This window comes from Cryptotermes secundus, unplaced genomic scaffold (genome assembly GCF_002891405.2).
Source record: "Cryptotermes secundus unplaced genomic scaffold, Csec_1.0 scaffold630, whole genome shotgun sequence".
NCBI lineage: Eukaryota > Metazoa > Arthropoda > Insecta > Blattodea > Kalotermitidae > Cryptotermes > Cryptotermes secundus.
Genome location: NW_019720573.1, coordinates 860296 through 884496, shown reverse-complemented (window position 1 = coordinate 884496; position 24201 = coordinate 860296). Strand labels below are relative to the sequence as shown.

General features: G+C 41.8%; 1 protein-coding gene across 1 annotated transcript in view; it reads left to right on the top strand.

Moving 5' to 3' along the window:
* LOC111869395 overlaps positions 1 to 23977 on the top strand; it is a 43998-nt gene extending 20021 nt beyond the window's left edge. The window contains exons 9-20 of the mRNA XM_023860899.2: positions 835 to 964; positions 2676 to 2818; positions 7196 to 7404; positions 10725 to 10865; positions 11949 to 12108; positions 12871 to 13056; positions 13762 to 13964; positions 15224 to 15392; positions 16376 to 16554; positions 20385 to 20535; positions 21809 to 21938; positions 22729 to 23977. Coding sequence (XP_023716667.1) covers positions 835 to 964; positions 2676 to 2818; positions 7196 to 7404; positions 10725 to 10865; positions 11949 to 12108; positions 12871 to 13056; positions 13762 to 13964; positions 15224 to 15392; positions 16376 to 16554; positions 20385 to 20535; positions 21809 to 21938; positions 22729 to 22891 — 1964 coding nt within the window. The 3' untranslated portion in view covers positions 22892 to 23977. The remainder of the gene's footprint in view (positions 1 to 834; positions 965 to 2675; positions 2819 to 7195; positions 7405 to 10724; positions 10866 to 11948; positions 12109 to 12870; positions 13057 to 13761; positions 13965 to 15223; positions 15393 to 16375; positions 16555 to 20384; positions 20536 to 21808; positions 21939 to 22728) is intronic.
* The last annotated feature ends 224 nt before the right edge of the window (positions 23978 to 24201 follow it).

Sequence of the window (24201 nt, the reverse complement as noted above, 5' to 3'; positions counted from 1 at the left end):
TTAGGATGCACATGCAACTCTGTCCCTGCAAAGCCGTTCAGCCTCCATACTCAGACATTAGTCTTCCTTAATAAATGTTAATAGTTCAGTATTCGTCTGTTGTGAAAATGATTTCTTTCAGGATGAACTGCTTTTGAGAAAAATGTGAATATGATTTGGACATCGCGCAAAGTGCGCTGCACGGAGTGAGTTTTTAGGCAGTTGTGAAGCAGATTTTTGTGTTAGACCCGGTTATTCTTGTGGAAGAAGAAAACAACTAACAGCAAATCACTATTATTTTCTTCTATGGAGTGACGAAACATTGTCCAGTCTAGTACCGGAAATTTAATTCTTATAACAAAAATGAACTCCGTGATTTTAGTCCGCAAGCCAACTATACTGACCGAGCGACCGCCGCTTGTAGGAGAAGTTTAGTGCCAACTTTTGCGGTTAGAGGGTGTCGCGTGGTCAGCGCAACGAATCCCAACGGCCGTTAATTTCGGTTTTCTAGACCGGGGCAGCTATTTCCTTGAAAGAGATCCTCACTTATCCTCATCCTGACTCACTACTTCTCAGAAAATATCTGATAACGCCGGGAATCGAACCCGGACCTCTGAATCTGTAGCCAGGAACTCTGACCACTAGACCACAGAGGCGGTATTTAATTCTTCTTCATAATTAATTTTAAAATCAACAGTAGGTAAAGGTTTTGAGGAAATAATCAAGCACAGAAAATTGTTATGGAGCTGATATTTTTTGAAAAGGGAGCATTTACTTTGCTTGCTTGGGCTGCGAGTTGCCCCTGTTTTGTTCATAGAAAGAAACACGAGTTAGTTCTCCGTTTTTCTATTTCAGGGGTATGCCATGCCGATGAACTCGGATATCTGTTTTTCTCACCTCACTTGGACGTAGAGTTGGAAGGAACTCCAGAAGAGAAGATGAGGTCACTGCTAGTCAAAATGTGGACCAACTTCGCTAAAACAGGGCAAGTAAACCACTAAAAAGAAGCAATTACCTCATAAAGTCATACTTTACGTAAGTTATAGCGAATTCAGAAACCTGAGATGTGTGATTTTGGAAAATTCTGTTCTGCAGACAGACTCCTGGAAAACCACGGGTTACTATTTTGTAACTACAGTCTGCTTTTACCGGTTCTCACGGTCTCTTCGCTTGCAGAATTCTTATATTTTTTCTTCTACCCTGAAGATGGAGGCGATACGTTCCTCCGAAACGTCGGTTAACACCACATATACACGGTGCCAAATCCCAGAAGACTGCTTTCTTCATAGTCACCGCCGTGAAAGCCTCAAATCTTACATACTATTTTGTTGCTGAAATACGGACGAGCCAGAAATTGCGCAGAATAATGGCGTCAAGCAAAGTAAGAATACGTATGCCTATTGATCGGGCGACACGGTGTCACGTTTATGCATGATGACCCACAGCTAGTTCTGGTTTGTGCTTTGTGTAATTCTATGGATCAGAGTCCTTGTGAAGCTAATAGTCACAAGATAGTCAAGAACTTCCTCGCCTTGTACGGAACCTGAAGATTCATTAATGAGTCCAAAAAAGCACGCCATTGATCCCTATCTCAAGCCAGATGAATTCAGTTCAAATTCTCGTACCCTCTCAGTCTATGATACACTTCCCCCAGGTGTCAGAGGTGGCAGCTGTCATTTAGGATTTTCCTACTAAAATTCTGTATCCATTTGTCAGCCCACATATTCGCTATATGTCCTATAAATCTCGTCTTCCTTGAGTTGGTCAACTTAATAATATTCTGTGCCAATATTCAGTATGATGCTTCCCATTGTGTATTTTCTTTTCTACAATCGAACTCCCACCTTCTTGGATCCAAATACTCCCCTCGGCACTCTGTTCTCAGACGCCCTCAATCTAAGTTACTTCTTCAAGGTAAGAACTAAGTTTCACACCCATACAAAACAAACGAGATTGTAGTTTCATAGGCATGTCCTCAAATTTTTGGATAGGAGGAAGGAAGACCAAATGTATTGAATTGAACAAGCATTCTCCGAAATCTGTATACTTTTATGTTACTATCATTTGCCCTTCCAGGGAGCAAATTTTGGGCATATGTTAATGTATGACAAATCAAGATGAACTACCACGTGTACCATGCAGCTGACAGAACTACTTCTTTTTATTTTCAGCGTAGAGGTAAACAATCTCTACTGCCTGGTCACTGCGAGATTTAAGCAGCATGGAGATAACCACGCATTCTTGACTTCTATATTCTTCTTCCTCTATTCCTGTTGCTCCCACTTGGAGTACAGGGGATCCATGAAAAGCTGGTTTCACTTCAGTTTCTTAACTTTAGACAGTCGTTAGGACCCTTTGGACTGGGATCGGCCCGTCGCAAGGCCGTTACCTGACGCAAACAGAATAATCGCAAACAGACATCGATTCCTTGAGCGGGATTCTTACCGACGACCCCGGTGAGAAGACATTTCATACCTTAGACAGCGCGGCCATTGTGATCAGCGACATCTTTATTACGCGGAAGAAATTAATCATCTACCCGTAGTGGTTACTGGATAGGAAACCGGATGAACAGGTCCCGCAGATACTCCACTTAGGGCAATGCAGAGGAAGAAGGCTCAGTGAAGCAGAGTCCTTCAGTTGCTCTGCCCGCAATCAGTTTCGTTAACGTAAGCATGACAAACAACCTGTTTCAGGAATCCGTCCCTGCCAGACGTGAAGTGGGAGTCAGTTACTGAGTCGAACCCATGCTACTTGAATATCGGCACTGAGCTCACCATGCAGCCACATCTGATGAAAGACAGGATGACTTTCTGGGATGAACTCAAACAAACCCTCAGTAACTAATGTAATGTTATAGAGCTCAGAAAGAAATAACAATTTATCACAATGCAAACGTCATCATACGGTAATTTCATTCTTTGTGCATGTGATTTCAACTGTAAGGACAAACCGGAAACACCGCTGTTACAGTTATATTCTTTGTTCTTGTTACTTCATTTGTAACGGTAAGAAACACATGCTGTCAATCTTGTATCTAAGTATCCTGTTGCATTACTATATTCGACCGTGTTTACACACAACTTTCCCACAATGACGCAACTATTTATGTCTTCATTCACATTTGCCTCGCTATTAGCACAACATGTTTCGGCCCCAAACGGCCATGCTCACGCGATCCATTATGCCAAACCTGCCACACTGCACTGAGTAGTGTCCATCCCACACGCGCGTAATTCAAATGTTACGAGTGCAGTCAACTGTTGTGTGTTAAATCTTATATGTTAAAAGCACTCCATTAAAATCAATTAAAGATCGTTAAAATTTTTAATATGTAAATCCTATTTTTTATTGCTAGTGGGGTGGGACTAAGTCCCTTGTACTGCGGCCACTTCTGGCCTATTGTACCAGCCCCAGATGATAGGTGAGGGTGATTGTGGAGCGATTGGTGGAATGAAGATTGGCAGGGGAAACCGAAGTACTAGGAGAAAACCTGCCCCAGCCTCACTTTGTCCACCACAAATCCCACTTGACCAGACCCGGGATCGAACCCGGGCCACCGCGGTGGAAAGCCAGCGACTAACCGCTTGAGCTATCGCGCGGCCGATGTAAATCCTAAATCCAACTCATAAGGATCTTCGTCCATTTGTCTAAGCAATGTACCCTACTTCGGTTGTTTACTTTGCAGCGGCTCATCCTTTCCATATTTAATAGATTTTAAACGGAGTGGACTGTAACACATAAGATTTAACGCACAACAGTTGAGTGCAATTGTAACATTTCGATTAAGAAATATTCAGTTACGCGCGTGTGGGATGGACACTACTCAGTGCAGTGTGGCAGGTTTGGCATAATGGATCGCGTGAGCATGGCCGTTTGGGGCCGAAACATGTTGTGCTAACAGCGAGGCAAATGTGAATGAAGACATACATAGTTACATAACTGACGGAAAGTTGCGTGTAAACAAGGGCGAACATATGTAAGCTGTCTGTGGCTTTATGAGGTATGTGATTTGCTTTGACTGCCCTGGCTCAGTAAAGCGTAATTAGTTCTTTTGCAGGGTGAAGTGCAGCTACAATTTCGATGATCGGGAATGCCCTAAATATGTTACACAATTCACGATGCCCAGACGTACATGACAGTGATTTATATGCTTTCTATTTTTAAGTCCGACGTAGTAACGTTTGCAACATACACGTGGCCATTATCACAGATACAGAATGCATCATATCGCAACTTATATAAGATTTAAACGTTTGTGACGTTGGTATATTAATACACTTACTGACTTTTTGGACATTGCCCGTCGTACTGTTTTTATTTAAAAGCAGAGTTTTGCAGACTGGACTATGTCTCCGTCCTCAGGTAAAAGCCTACAGAAATGAGCCCAATCGATGGAGCTGGACACCAGAACCAGCACGAGGCAGGATATACGCGGGCTATTCGGAAAGTAACCTCCGTTAAGCCGTTAAAAACACAAACAATGAGACAAACTAATGTTATTATATTGTCACGTGTATGAGTGACTATAGACGGGAGTTTGGATTGGTAACTGGATTTACTGAACACTTAGACACACAACTCGTAACTACAAGTAACCATAGCGCCATCGCTAGACTCCATACTCCTCGTTAAGGAGTTGGATAACAGAGCAAATTTCGCAGCTGATGGGATTATCAATTGCAGGACACATCATAACTCACTCTGTAGAGACAAGAAGAAACACTAGGTGACCAATTATGAGATGGTTTAAAGGCAATGTGTATTGTGACGCCACCCCGCTCCTACGGGGGCTACAAACAACCCTCTTATAAACCGAAAACAATCTACTCTTTTTACGTTACCTTAAGTTATTAATACTGACTCTTACTTCTGGTTTAATAATTTGTAAGTTCCAATCTGGTAAAATTGTTGACAACGAGGAATTTTCCCTATTACTTCACCCAAATTCTTATGACTTCTCTGAATTCTAAGGTTAGAGTCCTGAGAAGGCAAAAACTTCCTCTAGTCTAGCCTGCTCTCACTAAGAATGCCAAAGTATAAGACAAGTTATCCTCAAGGCGCGGAAAGGCATGGCAATTGTTTTAAGTAATTCGACAATAACTGGACCAAGTTTAACCAAGTTTTAGAGCAGCGAACTAGAAAAATCAGTACAGTGCTGCAATCACGTAAAACTACCTACCTGATGATGAACCTGTGAGCTCGAAACATGTGATAGAAGTAAAAGTAAAAAAAGTAAAGTAAAGGTATCCCTGTACCAGGCCGTGAAGGCCCATAGGGTTGTCAGACGTTGAGGGTCCCACACTATCTAGACAATCGGCTCAAAGATGGCGGTAAGGTTGTCAGCCTTACGCGCCGGCCGGCCTTTACCCCCAAGAATATTCCTGGTACTCATTTCTGTTAGAGGCTGAGTTGACCCCAGGGCCATAGTGCGGCTGGAAGGATTAGGTAACTTGAAAAAAAATCCAATGACTTCATCGGGACTTGATCCCACGACTTTCCGCCTTGTAGCATAGTGCCTCAACCAACCACGCTACCGCGTGCCCCGTGATAGAGGTAACATTTACAAAAGTGGCATTGTAACACACCAACAGTCTGCGAGCACTACAAGAAGGTGCACCTTCAACACTGCCCCTGAAAATTAAATCCTCACTTCAGATGTTTCTGCTGTCATTTTGTATTCCTTTCTCAGAACTTCAATGCGATTAACACGTTCCTCTCATCTCATTCTTCCTGGTTCGCTAAACCTACTGAAATTTGGTGAAGAGTTTGTATTGCACAGATACGAACCAAAGGTAAAATACTTTAATAACCTATAGTCTGGATCCCAATTAACTTATTAACTAACTCCATGGAGGTGAGTTCTCAAGCCGCCAGTTTCCCAGCTTTTCAAGAAAGTCCCAGCGTCTTCCTAGTGACATCTTTCCTTCTCGCTTTCCCACCTAAACACTCTTCTCCCTCATGCATGCTTCTTGATCATTCTAATCATGCGTGGCGAAGTGTACGAGTGCAAGTTATGAACATTTTCTCCAACCGCCTATTATTTAATCTGTCTTTGGCCCAGATATCATCCTCAGCAACCCGTCAACAAATATCCCTAGACTACCTCCCAGTACCAAATGTAATTGAACTCTCCAGGATCTACAGTAATTTCGGCAATGAATCATGCGAAGAGAGGAGTATGACTGCACCAGTCAGCCATCGCCCATTGCGCTGTCCGCTTTGGATGCGGGTCGCACATTATGCCGTGTGGAAACAAAAGTTTCAGTTTAACTTTATGTTTTTTTTGGGGGGGGGGTAAAAACGAAGGGCCAAGCATTACGAGCCGGATTTTAATCGGTTGAAATTCATTTTTAGGTTACAAGATGTTTCAATTTTGCCAAAAGACAGAAATTACTGAGCCATTACATGTAGCTGTCATGTCGCAAGAATAAATTGGTGAGCAAGAGAATACTGAGCCATTACATGTAGCTGTCATGTCGCAAGAATAAATTGGTGAGCAAGAGAATACTGAGCCATTACATGTAGCTGTCATGTCGCAAGAATAAATTGGTGAGCAAGAGAATACTGAGCCATTACATGTAGCTGTCATGTCGCAAGAATAAATTGGTGAGCAAGAGAATACTGAGCCATTACATGTAGCTGTCATGTCGCAAGAATAAATTGGTGAGCAAGAGAATACTGAGCCATTACATGTAGCTGTCATGTCGCAAGAATAAATTGGTGAGCAAGAGAATACTGAGCCATTACATGTAGCTGTCATGTCGCAAGAATAAATTGGTGAGCAAGAGAATACTGAGCCATTACATGTAGCTGTCATGTCGCAAGAATAAATTGGTGAGCAAGAGAATACTGAGCCATTACATGTAGCTGTCATGTCGCAAGAATAAATTGGTGAGCAAGAGAATACTGAGCCATTACATGTAGCTGTCATGTCGCAAGAATAAATTGGTGAGCAAGAGAATACTGAGCCGTTGCATGCGGTTGTCAAGCCGCAAGAATAAATTGGTGAGCAAGAGAATACTGAGCCATTAGATGTAGCTGTCATGTCGCAAGGATAAATTGGTGAGCACGAGATCTTGTACTTATTCACGTTCAACCGGTATCTCGGAGCCGTAATCTGCACTTTCATAGGTCAGAACCTTTCCCATGGCCCCTGCTGGCCTGTGACACAGGACTGCCAGTGCGCCACTGTGGTCTAGGCACAGTTGAATCGTATCACTGCGAGCGAGGTGGTGTAAACCATTGCTGCTATTGTCACTGCAAAGTGAAGGCACTGAAATCAATATGAATGGGACCGCTGTTGTCACAACCAGACAAGGCAAACTGAGGGGCAAAAGGGTTATGACAGCCAATGGAGTCGCATACTACAGTTTCAAAGGCATCCCTTATGCTAAACCTCCTATTGGAGCATTGAGGTTTAAGGTAAGTAGCGTTTTACATGAACTACATAAGAAATTTACAACCACTCTTCGGGAGAAGAAATTCCATGAATTTGTGCAAGTGTTCAGAAAACCTTCCATTCAACTTCCCTCACTCAATTCAATCTAGTCTATAATTTCAAACTCTATTCCTCCAAGATCGTTTCAGCAGTGTCCTTCCATCAAAGTCTTTAGGTTCCCAACTAAAATTGCATACTTATCTTTTTACTCTACAACATAATCTCATTAGGTGAAGAATGCAAATATTTACGATCTTCACTCTGTAATTTTCGCCATTCTCCTGCTGCATTCTTTTCCATCTCTACTTAAACGAACAGGTTAAATAAGACAACATGTAAAATAATTACCGGTCATTTAAATACGAATATACATGGTGCAATGTGGACTCTTGTGGCTACTGAAATAGACCTTGGATTTGCAAAGAAGGGGGGGGGGGGGGATTTCTTGTCCACCACAGCGACTGTTAGCTTCCCAAGATGGGCTGTGCCCAGTGGACGTCGTTACACCCTGCGGTACAGATTCACACCCATGCTCCATTATTCACGCATACCACGGAGATATTGCAGGTTCGGTTCCAGAACACGCCAATAAAGCGAGTCACACGAAATTTTTGGCTTCCCAATGCATATAACATTTATGTTTACACTATACTGCAGTCTATGAAGTGTGTAATTGCATTATGTCTGAAGAAAACAATACCTTCATTATAAAGTACTTTCCTGCTAAAAATGCTAACCATCATCTGAGTTTTCAGTGAGTCGTAATCTTTTTCCTGACGGCTGCTGAGGTTTGGGGTGGCTGTGGCAGTTACTTAAAATGAGGCAACAGTGAAGTTTGCCGGATCAACTGACTTCCTTTCATGACAGTTTTCTCTGTAGCATGCGACGCTGTTTGATAGCAGCGGCCCAAACATTTACAATAGTAGCATCAAAGATTACTGATCACAGATCACCATAACAGATATAATAATACTGAAAAGTTTGAAGTATTTCGAGAAGTATCAAAATGTGACAGAGACATGAAGTGAGCACATGCTGTTGGAAAAATGGCGTCGATAGACTTGCTGGACGCAGGGTTGCCACAAACCTTCAATTCGTAAAAAGAAAACGCAATATCTGCGAAGCGCAATGAAACGAGGTAAGCCTGAATTCCAGAATTTGCTTAAGATAAAGTCATGCACAAACCCGCAGCCTTCCATGGCTTCCTGCTAATGCCAAACAGTTGAAATATGGCCAAGGAGAAGACTAAACGCCCGTAGTATTGGTAACACATGAATCCATGATTAGTACGACACTTTCCAAAATGATTCCAGAATTATTCCACAACATTAATAATAATTAATATTCTGTCAAAGCCTAATCGTGTGAATAAAATGATAAAAATAAGAATATCTGAAAGGTACACAGAAGCACCATTTCAATGATAACTGTCATCATGATTTTTACAAACATTGGTACAAAGATCGATTCGCTTTACGGCAACTACAATGAATATTGCCAATATTTTGAGCAGCATTTAATGTATTCGACGTTTCGGGAGTTGACACAAATCTAAAACGAACTAACGAATTGCAGAAGGTCCAACGATTGGCCGACTGATTTTTACGTTATTTAATGACACTGCCTCGACTACAGAGGATACACAGCTTTTAATCAGTTGGAAATATGATTACGAATATTAAGTAAATAATTATATCATTTGCAAGTGCGCCTAGAGGAAGAGGCGCATATTTCAAATATTTCAGTCACAAGAGCAGTAACCCGACGAAGGTCTGAACCTGGTGCCTCAGAATACAGTTGAAATGTAGAACATTACGGCAGTACCAATGTGCTTGGTGTTCGCGGTGTGTGTTTGTGGGTACAGTAACAACCTAACACCTGAAGACGGGAGTACAGTCACGTGAATAACAACAAGGATAGTGTCAAGCCTACAGGTACAGAAAAATAAAACATAAGAACTGTAAATAACAGATTAGTTCAAAGTGTGACAAAATACAGGCGCATGATTTCAGCAGAACAACAAACCAAGCAGATTAATTCTGGCGTCCATTTCTCACCCTTCCATCTTCAGTATAAATAACTAAGCGAGAAATGACAAAATGTTGGCATGGATGTTTCTGCGCGGTAATTTCAGGCCTTGATAATTCAGTATTCCATGACGTCATGTTCATTTTTTTCTGTAGATGATTCATCGCTGCTAGTAATTATATTCCCACCCCAAATACAGAGAAGTCTGGACACCCAGATAGCGATAACAAGAGATAAACTGGTTAATGCCAATTTCTTCTATCCGAGAAATAAATAAAAGGCCGTCTCACAAAGAGCGCTGGTGGCGCCTCTGTGGCTCTAAGAACAATAACATACAAGACATTATCAACTAAAGAACTACGCGCAGAACAAACTGTCTGTGAATAACAGGCAGAATGGAGAGCACTGCTTCCTGTTGGCGGGTTTTGATGTTCATATTGACACCCGACAGTGGAGAGGTTTGGCAGCCCTGAGAAAGTAGAGACAGAAAATTATTCTCTTATCTCGAGGGAAAAACGTATTCAATGTTATGAAAAAGTCATAGGACTTAGGAGAAAACGAATAGTAGAAAAGTGAAGAGGACTATGCAAGGCGAGTCCTCACAATTCATACTCCAGATAATGGGAAAGCCCGGCCATGTAACACACGTGGGCTGAACAAGAATGTATGCAACAGTACGCCTGTCATACCTCAAGCTAAGGCGATACCTACGAATAGATGGGAGGGTAATACTAAAACTGATCTGACAGAAATAAGTAATAAATTATGTTAATTCTATTTAATTGTGTCAGGATAGGGTCGAATGAATTTATTTTTAATTTAAGTGTAAAAATTCATAGAAACGCATCCAGTTCTTTAAATAAAAAAATACTTGGGCTGCAAGTCCATGATTGCAGACCATCTGCATAATAATGAAACTGCAGCGTACTCTTTTCTGGTATGTGATGACGTGTAGACGGTAGGAATATACCGACGTTTCGGAGGAGCATACTCACTCCATTCTTCAGGGTTGAAGAATAAGTCAAGTAAAAATCCAGCAAGAAGAGCTTCTTGCTCGGCTTATTCTCGGACTATGAAGACGAGGGCTGTACGTTCCTCCGAAACGTCGGTAAACTTCTATCGGACTAAATGGCGTTACATTCTAGAGACAGTAATCTTCATAGTCACCCTTGAGTGGTAGACTGATCCTCTGACATTTGTACATGAACTGCGACTTCCCTGTGCAGCGTGTAACACTCCTAGAGAGCTCTATAGTTACATAATTGCATCATTTAAGGCCCCGCAGGAGCCGGAACCGTGGCTTGGCGTGCGTGACGCCCTAGCTGATGGAGCGCCGTGTCCGCAAATAGACGAAGTGTTTAAGGAAGACTACAAGGGTGACGAGGACTGCTTATTCCTAAACGTTTATTCGCCTCAAGTAAGTTTAGATTCACAAGAGTATCAGAGTTCTGTGATAAGCTCTGCTATATGATCTCAATGCATGACTTAGACATTATAGTGCATACAGCGATCTAAAGTCTGTGAGGGGTTTGCCAACCTGAAAACTAAAATTACCTCTGTGAGAACTGAGCATATTCCGCCGTACGTATTAAACAGCCAGTCAATCCAATATACACATACACTTCTGATCTGAGACATATATCGCAGGCTTTCTATGAAAGTAAATCCAGAAATCGTGAGAACGATGCTTATTATTCAACAGCTTTCCGCCTTGGACTAAGTATTTCCCGCAAAAAGCCTTCCACCCATCTTTAAATTTAAGAATGCCGTCTTCAGGGTTGTGGCATCGTGTAGACGTCCCTCCGATACGTCGATTCACACAAGATCTTCATAGTCACCGCTGTGAAAACCTTAAAACTTACAATCATGTCTAACAACGAAGCCAACAAATACGGACCCTGTCAAAACAGAACTTAAGAAAGCAGTCTTCTGGGATTTGGCACCGTGTATATGTGGTGTTAACCGACGTTTCGGAGGAACGTATCGCCTCCATCTTCAGGGTAGAAGAAAAAATATATAGGAAATCTGCAAGCGGAGAGACCGTGAGAACCGGTAAAAGTCTGCTTGTAAGTTTGCAAGTCATTGTAAGGGACTGAAGAATATCACGAAACGCCTGCCAGAATAACTGGCCTCCTTGCCGATATTTGAACCCGTGACCAGCAGAATACAAAACAGGATCCTTTATATTACGAAATATAAAACGTTTATAGTGTCTCCTGGGAATTGATAAGTCAGGTACACGTGTACACGTGATTTGTGAGAAAGAAAATGAAATGAAGTTAGCTTTTCTCAGGTTCTCATTCGAAAGTGACCAAGTTACACACTGAAAATCTTTGCGAGTTTTATTATTCAAGCATTTAAGCATTGAATATGCAATTTATTTTTACGACAAAATGACAGTTTCAGAATAGTAATGATTATTATACACCTCCTACTGAGAACTTTTGTTGCATTACATGACTGAAATTCTACTACAGTTTTATTTGTTTTTTCTCTTCAGATACCAAGTTGGGCGAAGTGCACACTAAGAGCTGTTATGGTGTGGATCCACGGAGGGGCCTTCTGCTCCGGCAGCGTCTGCACCAGCGTCTTTGGCCCACAGTTCCTTATCGAGAAGGACGTGGTCCTGGTGACCATGAACTACCGGCTCGGAGCTTTGGGTAGGACACACAATTAAGTGACTTGAGAAGTTAACAGCGGCTCAGTTAGTACGTTATGGGGCCCGAAGGTTCATAACCCTTTTCAAAAGAGCCTGCCGCTGAACCTTATCATGAGTCAGATACTTCCATCCTACTGTTCTGTTACGCTGTTATTCTCCCAACTGTGCTAGGTCTTCAGGCGGTGTTTCTCCCTCACCCTTGCCTACCCCGACTTCATGCGATACTGCATAGAGTACAGTGGAATAATAAATATATTTGAGCATGGGGAAATGTTTTTACTTCCAATTAACGCTGTACAATGCATTAAAGGCAGTTGATTTGCGAGATTTTGGGGCTGCATCATAATTTATGCTTGAAGGGAATTTCGTGCCTGTTCGGGGCTAGGAGTAAGTGATTTTGATGACATTTTGCCCTGAGAAACCATTTAAGAGGAAACTTACGTATCGTTGTACTAGTAAGCGCTATAAGTTGAACAAGCAGTGAAATAGAAACGTAAGTTGCCGAAAGACTACTCTCATATGCCTTTACAAATTTTCTTTGTCTTGTCAAATGTTGTTCTTTAAGTGTCGGAAAATTTAAAGGGCGTTGTGCCTTATCTTGAGGAACTGGAAGAGCAAATTTTGGGATATTTTACAGCTCACGCCCTTACAAATCAGCTGAATATGAGACCGTGCTAGCTCATGGTTACTTTTATTTTGCAAAATAGCACAAAGAACCACATCATCTGTAATTTCAGTGAGCATACAGTCACGTGTTGCACAGGGTTCCTGAGCACTGGAGACTCCGTTATTCCCGGTAACAACGGCCTAAAGGACCAAGTGATGGCTCTGCGTTGGGTGCAGCAGAACATTGCGCAGTTTGGAGGTGATCCTGACAATGTCACCCTCTTCGGTGAGAGCGCTGGAGGAACTTGTGTTCATCTCCACCTTCTGTCTCCGATGTCAAAAGGTAAGCTACGCTGCAGTTAACCAACTGTTGTAGGGAGCTTCTAAATGTTGACATGTTAGTACATCAATTCGGGCTCCTTACAATTGCACAAGCATGAGAATTTGTAACAGTTAACAGCATTTAGCAGAATCCTTGTTGAGAATCCAGCAGACGCTGGAATATCACCTTTACAGTAGCTCGATGGTGAAATCTCTCCAGAACCAGATTAATCCAGATTTGAGGTTTTCACGGCGGTGACTATGATGAAAGCAGGTGAGCAACTGCTCGCGCTGGTTCCTCGCTCGCAGATTTTCTTCTACCTTGAAGATGGACACGATATGTTCCTCCGAAACGTCGGTCAACACAATATCTACACGGCGCCACATCCCAGAAGACTGCTTTCTTCAGATTAATCCAGTTTGCACCTTCATATGCTGTGGATCTAAGAGCCACTATAATATTATCATTCTATCTATGTTTAGATCTCTCAGGAACGCCTTTCCTTCGAGTTTTCCAATTAAATATTCTGCATTCCTTTTCGTTCCCATGCCTGATACATACCCTATCCATCTGTTTCTTTCTGATTTTATCATCTGTTAATATTTTATGAACAATGCGATAAAAACACAGACGCTGCCTTCCCTGCATCTTCAGTTAGAATTTAAGATTTTAAAATTTTGTGTAAACACGGCGGCCTTGCATACAATGGTGCATTCTACTGCGCAGGTCTGTTCCACCGCGCAATCGCACAGAGTGGGTCCTCTCTAAACCCGTGGAGTTTTGACAGAAAGCCTCGTCTCAGGGCGTTTAGCTTCGGAGAGGCCCTGGGGTTCAAGACGGATGATTCCCAGAAGCTGGCTGATTTCCTGCGTACAGTTCATCCGAAACTGCTTATTGAGGCTGTACCACAAGCCAGGAAATTCGAACCGGTAGGCCGATATTCTTCCTCTCTATAAATATTAGTGATTAATTAGTTAAGTACAGGGACAAATTTACCCTTCTGTCATAAAATACTTGTGTTAATGTACAAAAAATAATCCATTTCCGTATTTTGGTGTTTGTTTTGAGAAGGCACCGGTTAGTTACACAAGAAACTGATATATCCTATGGAAGCCAAATGTGAATTTCCGTGTTCACATGAGCCGACAATGGATTTTATCTTTAGCGACTCTCACATCCTGCAACTCCAAGACGTATTTTGATACCCTTCATCTGCACACATGTAATGTCTTCTCTTCAGGAGTCTGTATAGCGACTGGTTACCGGCTGGACGGCCGAGGGGTTCAAGTTCGAGTCCCATTAGTGGAAAGAATTTTCTCCTCTCCAAGTCGTCCAGACGGGCTCTGGGGTCCACTTAACCTAACCTATTCAATGTGTACCGGGGACTCTTTTCCTGGGAAATAGTGGCCGGGGCGTGAAGCTGTCCACTCAACTCCAGCTAGTGCCGAGGTCAAGAAAATGTGGATCTATACATCCACTTTCCCCTACGCTGTCATGGTATAGAGCTTAACTGGTTAGACACAGGGACAACTATACCTTTACTATATTTCATGATATGGGGCACGTGGTAGGGTACTTGGTTGAGGCAATATGCTACAAGACGGAAGGTTGCGGGTTCAAGTACCGATGAGGTCATTGTTTTTATTTCAATTGACCTAATCCTTCCAGCCGCACTATGGCCCTGGGGTCGAATCAGCTTGTAACAGAAATTAGTACCAGGAATTAATTAAATAATTTTCTTGGGGAGTGAAGGGCGGCGGGCACGCAAGGCTGACAACCTTACTGCCATCTTTGAGCCGACTGTCTAGATAATGTGGGAACCTCAACGTCTCACAAGCCTATGGGCCTTCACGGCCCTATCAGAGGGATACCTTTACTTTCTTACTTACTATATTTTATGATATGGTAATACAGCAAGGAAGTTAGTAGGCGAAAACAGGACTATCAGTGCTTGCAGACATGTGGCTGAACTGAAGGAGAAGACAGCCGAACAGAAATAAGTTACCTGATGAGCAAAATACAATCGAACATACTCCGCCATTATAAGAGGAAAGTTATATCAATCAGACCTACTTATGACTTAATTACGTAAGTATAATTACCTAGAGCCAAGAGTTAGGTTTTATTATTCACGTTAAGCGTGACAGAAATTCTCACTAGGCACAGAATGATCAAAGCTCAATTGCAGGAACGGGACCTAGGAATTACATTCTTCAAACCGACCAGCGAGCCTAGAACTTCCACCGAAGATGTGTTTCTGCCAGACCGTCCCGAAGTTCTAATGGCAGCCAGGAAGTTCCACAAGGTGCCTCTCATAACTGGTGCAGTGGAAAATGAAGGGATATTTGCAGTCAAAGGTGGGAATCATTTTAGTCATCTGTGAAAACTTTCCAGAGATATAGGAACACGTGTAAAGAAAAAAGAAAAATCGCTTGATTCAGCATGTTATATATTCAGTCGCGGTTTATTTTCTGTGAGAGAGAAATGGGTTAAATAAATATTACTTAACATTATTAATATTGCTTTATCCAAACATGCAAAGTTTAGCTTCAAATAACTCAAATATATATTATTTTTATCATGTTATATTTAGCTGACGCAACGTTCTCCTAAGCAGACGCAATAGCATGAAGCTCTCATAGACCTGACATACCGAGATGTTTCCTTCATAAACTGCTGACAACGTTCAGCTCAATGCGGCGTCATGCACGACGGATCGACAGTTTCTTATCACAACTGATCAATCTCCATGGGATTTTATTTTGATATGAGAGATAATATTTTCAAAAGGCTTCAGTTCATGTACTTCAACAAGAGACACTTTTTGCCGGGTATTTAAAAAATATGACTGAAATGAAAATATGTGTGGATATTTCAAAATTCTCATGAGAGACCAAAACCCTTCAGAGGTTATCATGGTTCCCTTAGGCACACGGCTGACGACCCCTGTCTTAGACTTTCAGATATTAAATAAGTAATTCTTTAATATTTCTGACGAAAATGCTTACAAAGTTTTCAGTGTTTTGTATATTATCCAACCTTCTAGTTTTCATTTTTATACAACATGAAACTTTCAGGTATATCAGAAATAACGGAACCGAGTCAGAGAGAGAGTTAATTTCCCTGCCCCCCGCAGTATGTGCGCTACTGGAGTCTGGCTTTTGGTGCCTAGTGACACACAGATCTGTAATGGACCCTTATAATCACGTTCTTCACAGCCCGGTCTGTCAGTTAATGGAAATTCCCCAAACACTGTGTTCTACATAGAAACACAAAGGAGACAAGGGGTACCCAACAGTTAAACACAATAAAATTATGTTTATGGCATTTTATTTTTCAGAGGTGATAGAAAAGCCATCACTGATAAGCCGTTTCAATGGACGTTTCGAGTTACTGGTTCCGAAAGAATTGAATTCTAAGAAAAATCCAGACAAGTACCAAGAAGATGTTGGCAGGATAAAGAAGTTCTACTTCGGAGACGAAGCTATATCCAGGCAAAATCTTGAGCGCTATATCGCAGTGAGTTTGTATTCACTTACTATGACACGCACTTATAAATACGTAGTGCCAAAAGATGTGTCACAGAAACAGTTTCTAACGGACAGAATTACTGGGCTTTTGGACATTTTCCATTGACCGGTATTCTAGAAAACAGATAAAACGACGTTTCGGAAACTGGATCTGTTTCCGTAGTCAGGTGAGGTGGGGGGAGACACTGGACAGTGATTGGGATTAGCTCTTTCTAAGGGGCCCAAATGAGTAGGTGTCTTCCCCCCTCACCTGAGGATGGTAACAGCTTCAGTTTCTGAAATGTCGTGTTTCTGTTTTCTAGAATACCGGATGATGGAAAAGGTCCAAAAGCCCAGTAATTCTGTGTGTTACACAGCATCGTCAGAACCCTGTAGAATCTAAGTTCTAACGGAGTTGAAACGTCATGTACTTCTTGTTGAACTGATCCTAGCGAAAGGTAGAAAACTGCAGTTGGAAATTAGAACGTGTAAGGTTTCTGTAGCCTAGAGGAAAGCTAATTACTGCCCCAACTTACAAAACGGAAGACGAAATTGACTGTGGCAGTTGCAGGGGCCTCTCTTTCACCGTTTTGAAGCGCTGTTCTCTGTGCACAAGGTGCTTCCTAGCGCTCATTCTGTTGAAGTAAGTCAACTACTTATGGAATTTGTTTTGCAGGCAACAGATAATGAAGGAAAGAATGTGGCTATCTATCTACGGCTCTACAGCCCTTGTGAACCTTGACCGCTTTTGCAGTTTCTTAATCTATACACAGACGGTAGGACTCTTCGGACGGGGGTCAGCTCGTTACAAGGCCGCTACCTACACACATAATAAACGCACACAGTCTAGTGTGGATTCGAACCCACGATCCTAGTGTTCGAGGGGACGAAGACGGTTCATGCCTTAGACCGCGAGGCCAGTATGAAAGGCCAACAATGGGGCTATTAGAGATGAATGCGCCGCATGTTTATAGATCTGAAAATTTCCTCCGACTCGGTTAGGATAGAATCACTGTGTAACACTACAACTAGGTCTCGAATGTCCAAGAAATCAGATGGGTCTAAAAGCACTACAGATGAAGAGCATCTGACGCATTTCCAGTTTCCAGTGCACTGAAACGAGGGGTTGCTTCACTATCGTTGCTTTTTAACTGTGTTGTAAAATATATTATGGAGGAATTTTCAAGGGAGTTAAGAGCTCGAAGTGGATAGCCGAAAGCAGGAAAACCTGGCTGCATTTTCTATGAGGATATGAATATCATAAGAAAGTCATAAATTTTTTATAGGCTAGCAAAGTGACTGATCTACAAGTAAATAATAAAACGCTAAATATTAGCCTTAGGTTCAAGCAATGAAAGCAAGTTTTATAACAATATCATAATGTAGCTGTTAGTAACAAATAATTTGGGAATGCTTCCAGATATTAATATTTAATAACAACATTGTCTAAGAACAGAAAATGAGGGTCATGATGAATTACGGAAAAAATACACGGTTGAAGTGTGAACGTAAATGATACAGAAGTGATATCAGGAAATGTCTAAGGGCAAGAACAATGTAACAAGCAGGAAATGTATTATAAAAGGTTTAAAGGTTATAAAAGGTTTATCAGACACACCGGACGGAGCTGATAACCTTTTATAATATTGCTAGCGTGACGGACCAGGGCGAATCAAATCAAATTCAGGAAACGTATCGTTAGATAGGCCAACGAGGAAGTACGCTATAACGGTCACGCTCCAAATATAGCGACATGGTAACCTCTGCCTTCAAGGACACAACCAGCTTCGAGCTCCACAGAACACTGCGTCAACATCTGAGTCCTTGTCTTAAAAATCAGGTTTTCTTTTTATTGCTAGTGGGGTGGGACTGAGTCGCTTGTACTGCGGCCACTGCTGGCCTATTGTACCAGCCCCAGGTGATAGGTGAGGGTGATTATGGAGCAATTGGTGGAATGAAGATTGGCAAGGGAAACCGAAATACTCGGAGAAAACCTGTCCCAGTCTCACTTTGTCCACCGTAAGTCCCACATGACCTGACCCGGGCTCGAACCCGGGCCGCCGCGGTGAGAAGCCTGAGCTATGGGGCGGCTCTCTCATTGTCGCTTACTCAACTATAGGAATGCACCTGGAGGATACTTCGAGTATCCCAACGGGTGAAAACTGTGTTATAGCAGGAAGTTATACTTTAGGCCAGACTGACAAAGATCAAAATCATACACAGAAAAATGGGAGTGCAATAGAAGAACGTGAAGTGCCGAATTATATAAAATATTTCAACTAAATTAAAAGGACATTTAAATCCATGAACATTTAATAAACTCACATGCATGACAGTATTTATATTTCGACAAACACTGTCAATTTTATTCTCATGACCTTGTAAATTATCTCAGATTGGACTCAGTTAACTACTGTTTTACCTACGTCACTTCATGATGAGAAACTTCATGAGAAACAAATTTCTTTCTAATGTAAGTTTGTGCGACAGGCAATCTTATGATTCACTGTTGCTATTATAGGATGGCTAGGAACGCAGGTCGGATAGAAGTGCCATAAATTAATGCAGGATTTCAGTAGAAAGTTGTGGCGGAAATATTCAGAAGGATTTTAGGGAAGTGGGTTCCGAGTATGGGAGGCGGAAGCTTTCGATATCCATGATGATGACGTCAGGGTTCTACTCTCAGAATGTTGGTTAGCTCACTTATCTGTATGTTGCTACAACAGGAGGTGTAAACTGCACATATTCCTATTTATTCTTGAAGTTAATTTGCAGCTGATCGGCCACACTAGAAAACATTTGCTTCTTGATTCTTACTCTACGACAGATAAAGATCCAGAATAAAGAATAATCTTATCACATGTGTGCTCAAAGTAGGAACTGTGGAGCCAGGAGAAACAGACATTGCTACGCAACCTCTGTATAAACACGCAACAACACCAGAGCCATCGCTATGCAACGTGCGCGCGCAACAATGGAGGAACCGCTCGTAGCGGTGTTTACTCTGCGATCCGTGCCGAGACTATATATAGAGTTGGCGAGACCCAGCAGCAACTGGTACTACAAACGTAGGGCCTACACAGGAAGACCCCACTTCTAAAAACGTGCATGTCTAAGGTAGGCCGCACACCGGCATGCGTCAAGACATGTAAGAGTCAAGACACGATGTCTGCGACATGACGCAAAGAAAGGAGCACAGTTGAAACTAATGAGATTAAGAAAACCGAAGCACACCGGTCTCAGTCATGATGCTGACATCAGCTTCATGCTGACCAATCACGAATGAAATAATCCTGAGTCTTTTGTCTCATGCCTTGATGCAGTTGGTGTGCGGCCGCCCTAAGAGATAACAGAAATTTTGGTCATGGAACTTTACGAGACCTGAAGCTAGGAATTACTGTGCTGGCTAAGACCAGCATCAATGTAACCGACCTATCGACCGAACAACCGACCGGCTGTTGTATATAAGTAATAAATATCTAAAGAATATATAGAATATGAATAATAATGTTTGCTCCCAGTTTGAAATTGTATAAAACTGAGACAGTCTTTAAGACTGTATTCTTGTTTCCAATTTTCAGATCCGAATGTATTTATTTAAAGTACGCCTATACAGAAGCCTCATCAAAATGTTTAACAGACATCAGAACAACACAGAAAATCACTGCACAATTTCTCAATATACAACGACTGTTAACCTGTATCTGTACAGTAAGGCGTAATTCTCATTACAGCTACTTTAACAAGCGTCTGAAGGTGCAGTTTCTAGTGCATTTACTCTCATTAGTAGATACATGTGTAGATATGTCCACGTGCAGATGTTCATGCGTACGTTTCCAGATGAATGGAGACATAATGATCCTGAATGGCGTCTACAAGCAAGCGAAGATACATTCAGCGCTCTCATCGGCGCCCGTCTACTTCTACATCTTCACCTTCGATGGAAAGAGAGGGCTCATGAAGAGGGCTGTTGGGGGCAGTCGATTTCGAGGTTCGTTTTGCTTACAAACCTTGCCTGAATTTCCATATATTTCTAAGTGACACGAACATTACCGAAGACTGCCTCTGTATTTGAGGCAAACACAGGGTGTTACATAAATATCGATACATATTGAGTGTAGTGTTCTTGGGCGATCAGTCCTGTCAATGCGGTGTTGGTCTCCGGCGTTTCAGGGACAAATCTCTGTTTTCATCATCAGGAAATGGTGTGACGAGCGGCCTCTCAGTTATGTTGCAAGTCAATCTGCGGACATCAAAGTCACTTCAGCCAATTGGGCGCCCCCGTGCCCAATCATATGCGGGCCATGGAGCTCGCTTGCCCAAGGTTGCTCAGCACAGTCTGGTGCTACTCATATAAGTAGGCCTAAATAAATATCTTGAAATTACGTTACATGTAAGGGGCTCTGAATTATTTATAAATAAGATTAAAAGAAAAGACACGCATATTCGAAAGAGAATTTTCGCTGCAATAACGTCGGAGCAGTTCGGAGGAGAACAGTAAACTTGCATTCTCTTCCAAAAACTCTAGAGCAATTGAGACCAGGCTAATGTTTCCAAGTGTGTGCTGCACGATACCAGGCAGGCCTATGCAGGGTTCAGTAGTGCCAGTGATCTGGCAATCACAGTCGATAGATCCGTATGAAGAGGACTTTGTATGATATGATGAAGGGAAAAAGACTGTTGTTTACAATAACGAGTCTTTGCTCCTAAGGCGCTCCGAGAAAAGGATGTGTGTGGCTTTGCGGTGAAGACTTTCTGCAACTGGAGAAAAAGCAAAGCATGAGAAGGGCAGGATATGAGGAATATAAATTCCTACACAACTGAAGTTGTAAAACCAGAAAGAGAGAACTTCTCCTTGATGGAAGATTAATATTGAAATAGATCTTAACGAAAAATGCGGAAGATTAGAGACTGGATTCATCTGGCTCAGGATAGGACCCAGCAGTGGCTCTTGTCATCACGGTACTAAACTTTCGGGATCTATAAAATACTGTGAATTTCTTGAGAGGCTGAGCGACTGTACGTTTCTGAAGGACTGAGCTCCACAGAGTCAGTGAGTAGACTCCGCGACACTGCAGTTACAAGATGAGCCACTGAACGCACTGCAAAACCGACTCCGAATAGATGCGCGCAAACAAACACAAACAGAACCACAGTTAATATACAGCAAGTAGCAATAAAATACATAGACTTATTTACGTTGTGCCTATACATATATTTGGAACATTACACGGAGATTCTCTCACATGTCTTGTTGTTTTCAGGACCGTGTCATGGTGACGAACTGCCGTATATTTTTCACGTCGACATGCTGAGAAAGATGGACCCTAAATCACCAGAAATGCGAACCGTGGAGCGGATAGTCAGACTGTGGACTAATTTTGCGAAAACAGGGTAATGTGAATAGTAAAAATCCTCCAGTATATCACACCATGCGAATTGCGAGCCAATGGCCAAATACATGAAAGGCGCATTTCCTTTTTTCAGTGGAATGATTACGAAATAATTTTAAATATGTTTACTCTTTCTAAAATTTAAGGTATAATACTGGGCTCTAGGTGCATATGTCTTCAAACTATCATAAAATTTTCAAACTCATAATATTGTGTACATTTTAAGTTCAAAACTTAATAAATTTTTATTTTAAACCATTACATTAGATTATTTCAGGGGATATGAAATAACTGTGGAACGAAAAAAAAATCTACAATATCACGCACAGGTTCGATGAAAGTATGATAACAGTAATGAATTTAAGGGAAAAAAATAAAGTTAGAAGGATCAAAATAAACAGTAGGAGATCAATGTTACTTCCACTTGAATTCTTCGCTGTAAAAAGAGTCATTCGTGGAACGAGTCCGCACGTAGGTCTGTTCAGTAATACCCAGATGCAAATACAGTGCGAAGAACCAAACAGATTATATGGGCTTTCAACGAGGATGGAATATTTAAAAGTAACTTATTTTTATCTCACATTGTAAGTAAATAATTTAAGAAATACGCTTCACAATAAGTTTCAGTACTAAACGTGGTTCCGGACGAAGAAACATGGACTCCTTTCCCTGGATCCCGTACTGGCCTCAGTTGATCGTGATAACATTCTGTAGTTAAAGATTCATTGTTGAATGAAAAATGACTGAATTACTTAAATGCAGTTCAGCCCAATTACATCCCCTGATTTCAGGAACCCAACTCCAGACGGTGATTCGCTACTGCAAATAAAATGGCGTCCTGTCACCACTTCAGTTTTTCCATGTATGAACATCGGTCCTGCACTCAGAATTGATCATTTTCCTGAAATGAAGAAGAGAATGGAATTCTGGGATGATCTTGATGAAGAAGTGTAGATATGGAAGGGTCCAATTGAAAAGAACAACATAATTCTTCATGAAGCCCATCAAACTCGTCATGGAGTATGCATAACTGGCTTAGTCGCCTGTTCCAGGAGCCTCCATATGTAGCTTGTCTCTCATCCTTTCGTTCTAGTGCCTGCTTTGATGTTATGTCCTCATTCTGCAGCCCTTCATAAGTTATTATTACCTGCCCGGCATTCCTTGATGTGTGCCCTTTATTGGGTTTAGTTTTGTAAGGCTCACCAAAGGGTGCAGAACATTCATTTGTCCCTGTTTCCAGTATTTCGGGGTCCCTTTTCTTAAACAATTAGACCTCGCTAAAATATTTCAAGATTTCCTTTTCTTACCATGTTATGTACTTTTGAGGTTTCTGTTAACATTTCTTTGTAGTAATGTGTCTTAATGTTATTTACTGTGCTTTCTGATAAGACTGCTATTTCATTTCTATATTTCCTGCCCTAATTTCCTGCTGTTGCCATATGAATCTTTGCTCACAGGACCTGTAGGACTTTCTTGGGTAGATCAGGCTATTGTGAAGCCTCTATCTACGCAGGAAAATGGTCTCAGATCTACGCCACAAGAAGTATTCGAAACTGCAACTCTGAGGGAGAGGGCGTACCAAGGAAACTGGCAACCGACACGCAACCCCAATTCCCAAGAATTGTTATGAGCCTGACTTGAACACGTGTTACTAAATGGAGCAACGCAACCCGCGGAAGGACTGTGAAACTCAACTTCCAGGCAACGGAGTAAGCCAGTCTTCTCACAGTTGCGTTGCCGCGTGGTTTCCTAGTATCAGCCGTTCTTTAACGCGGTTCAATGATTAATTTGTTTCGTACGATGGCACGAAAGGTTGACGAAGCTGATAATTTTGTTTCTGTGCAGTTAATTGAACAAGAGCCTGGTATGCATGACAGACGCCACCCAGACTGAGAAAACAGATTTGACTTCGGAAAGAATTTCTCATGGGACGAAGGAGTCTGGATCCAGGTCAAGTTGTTTCGAAACAATGTAAACGCTTCAGTTTAAATTGTCAGGAAGAACGGATGCACCTAACGTTTTCTTTTCCTTATATTGTATTTAAGCATCATCTATTTCACATATATTTCCTTCTTAAATGCAACTTATTACATAGTCACCCTTCTTCCACATTACATGGTTCGGCTGTATACGGCCATCATCAGGTGTCTTCTGTCTTGCTAAAATTGTTGCACTGTATGTCAAAATTTTGTATCGCGTGTGAACGCGATGTTTCATGATTAAAATGAACTGACTTTAATTAAAAAAATTCATTAACATCCAGA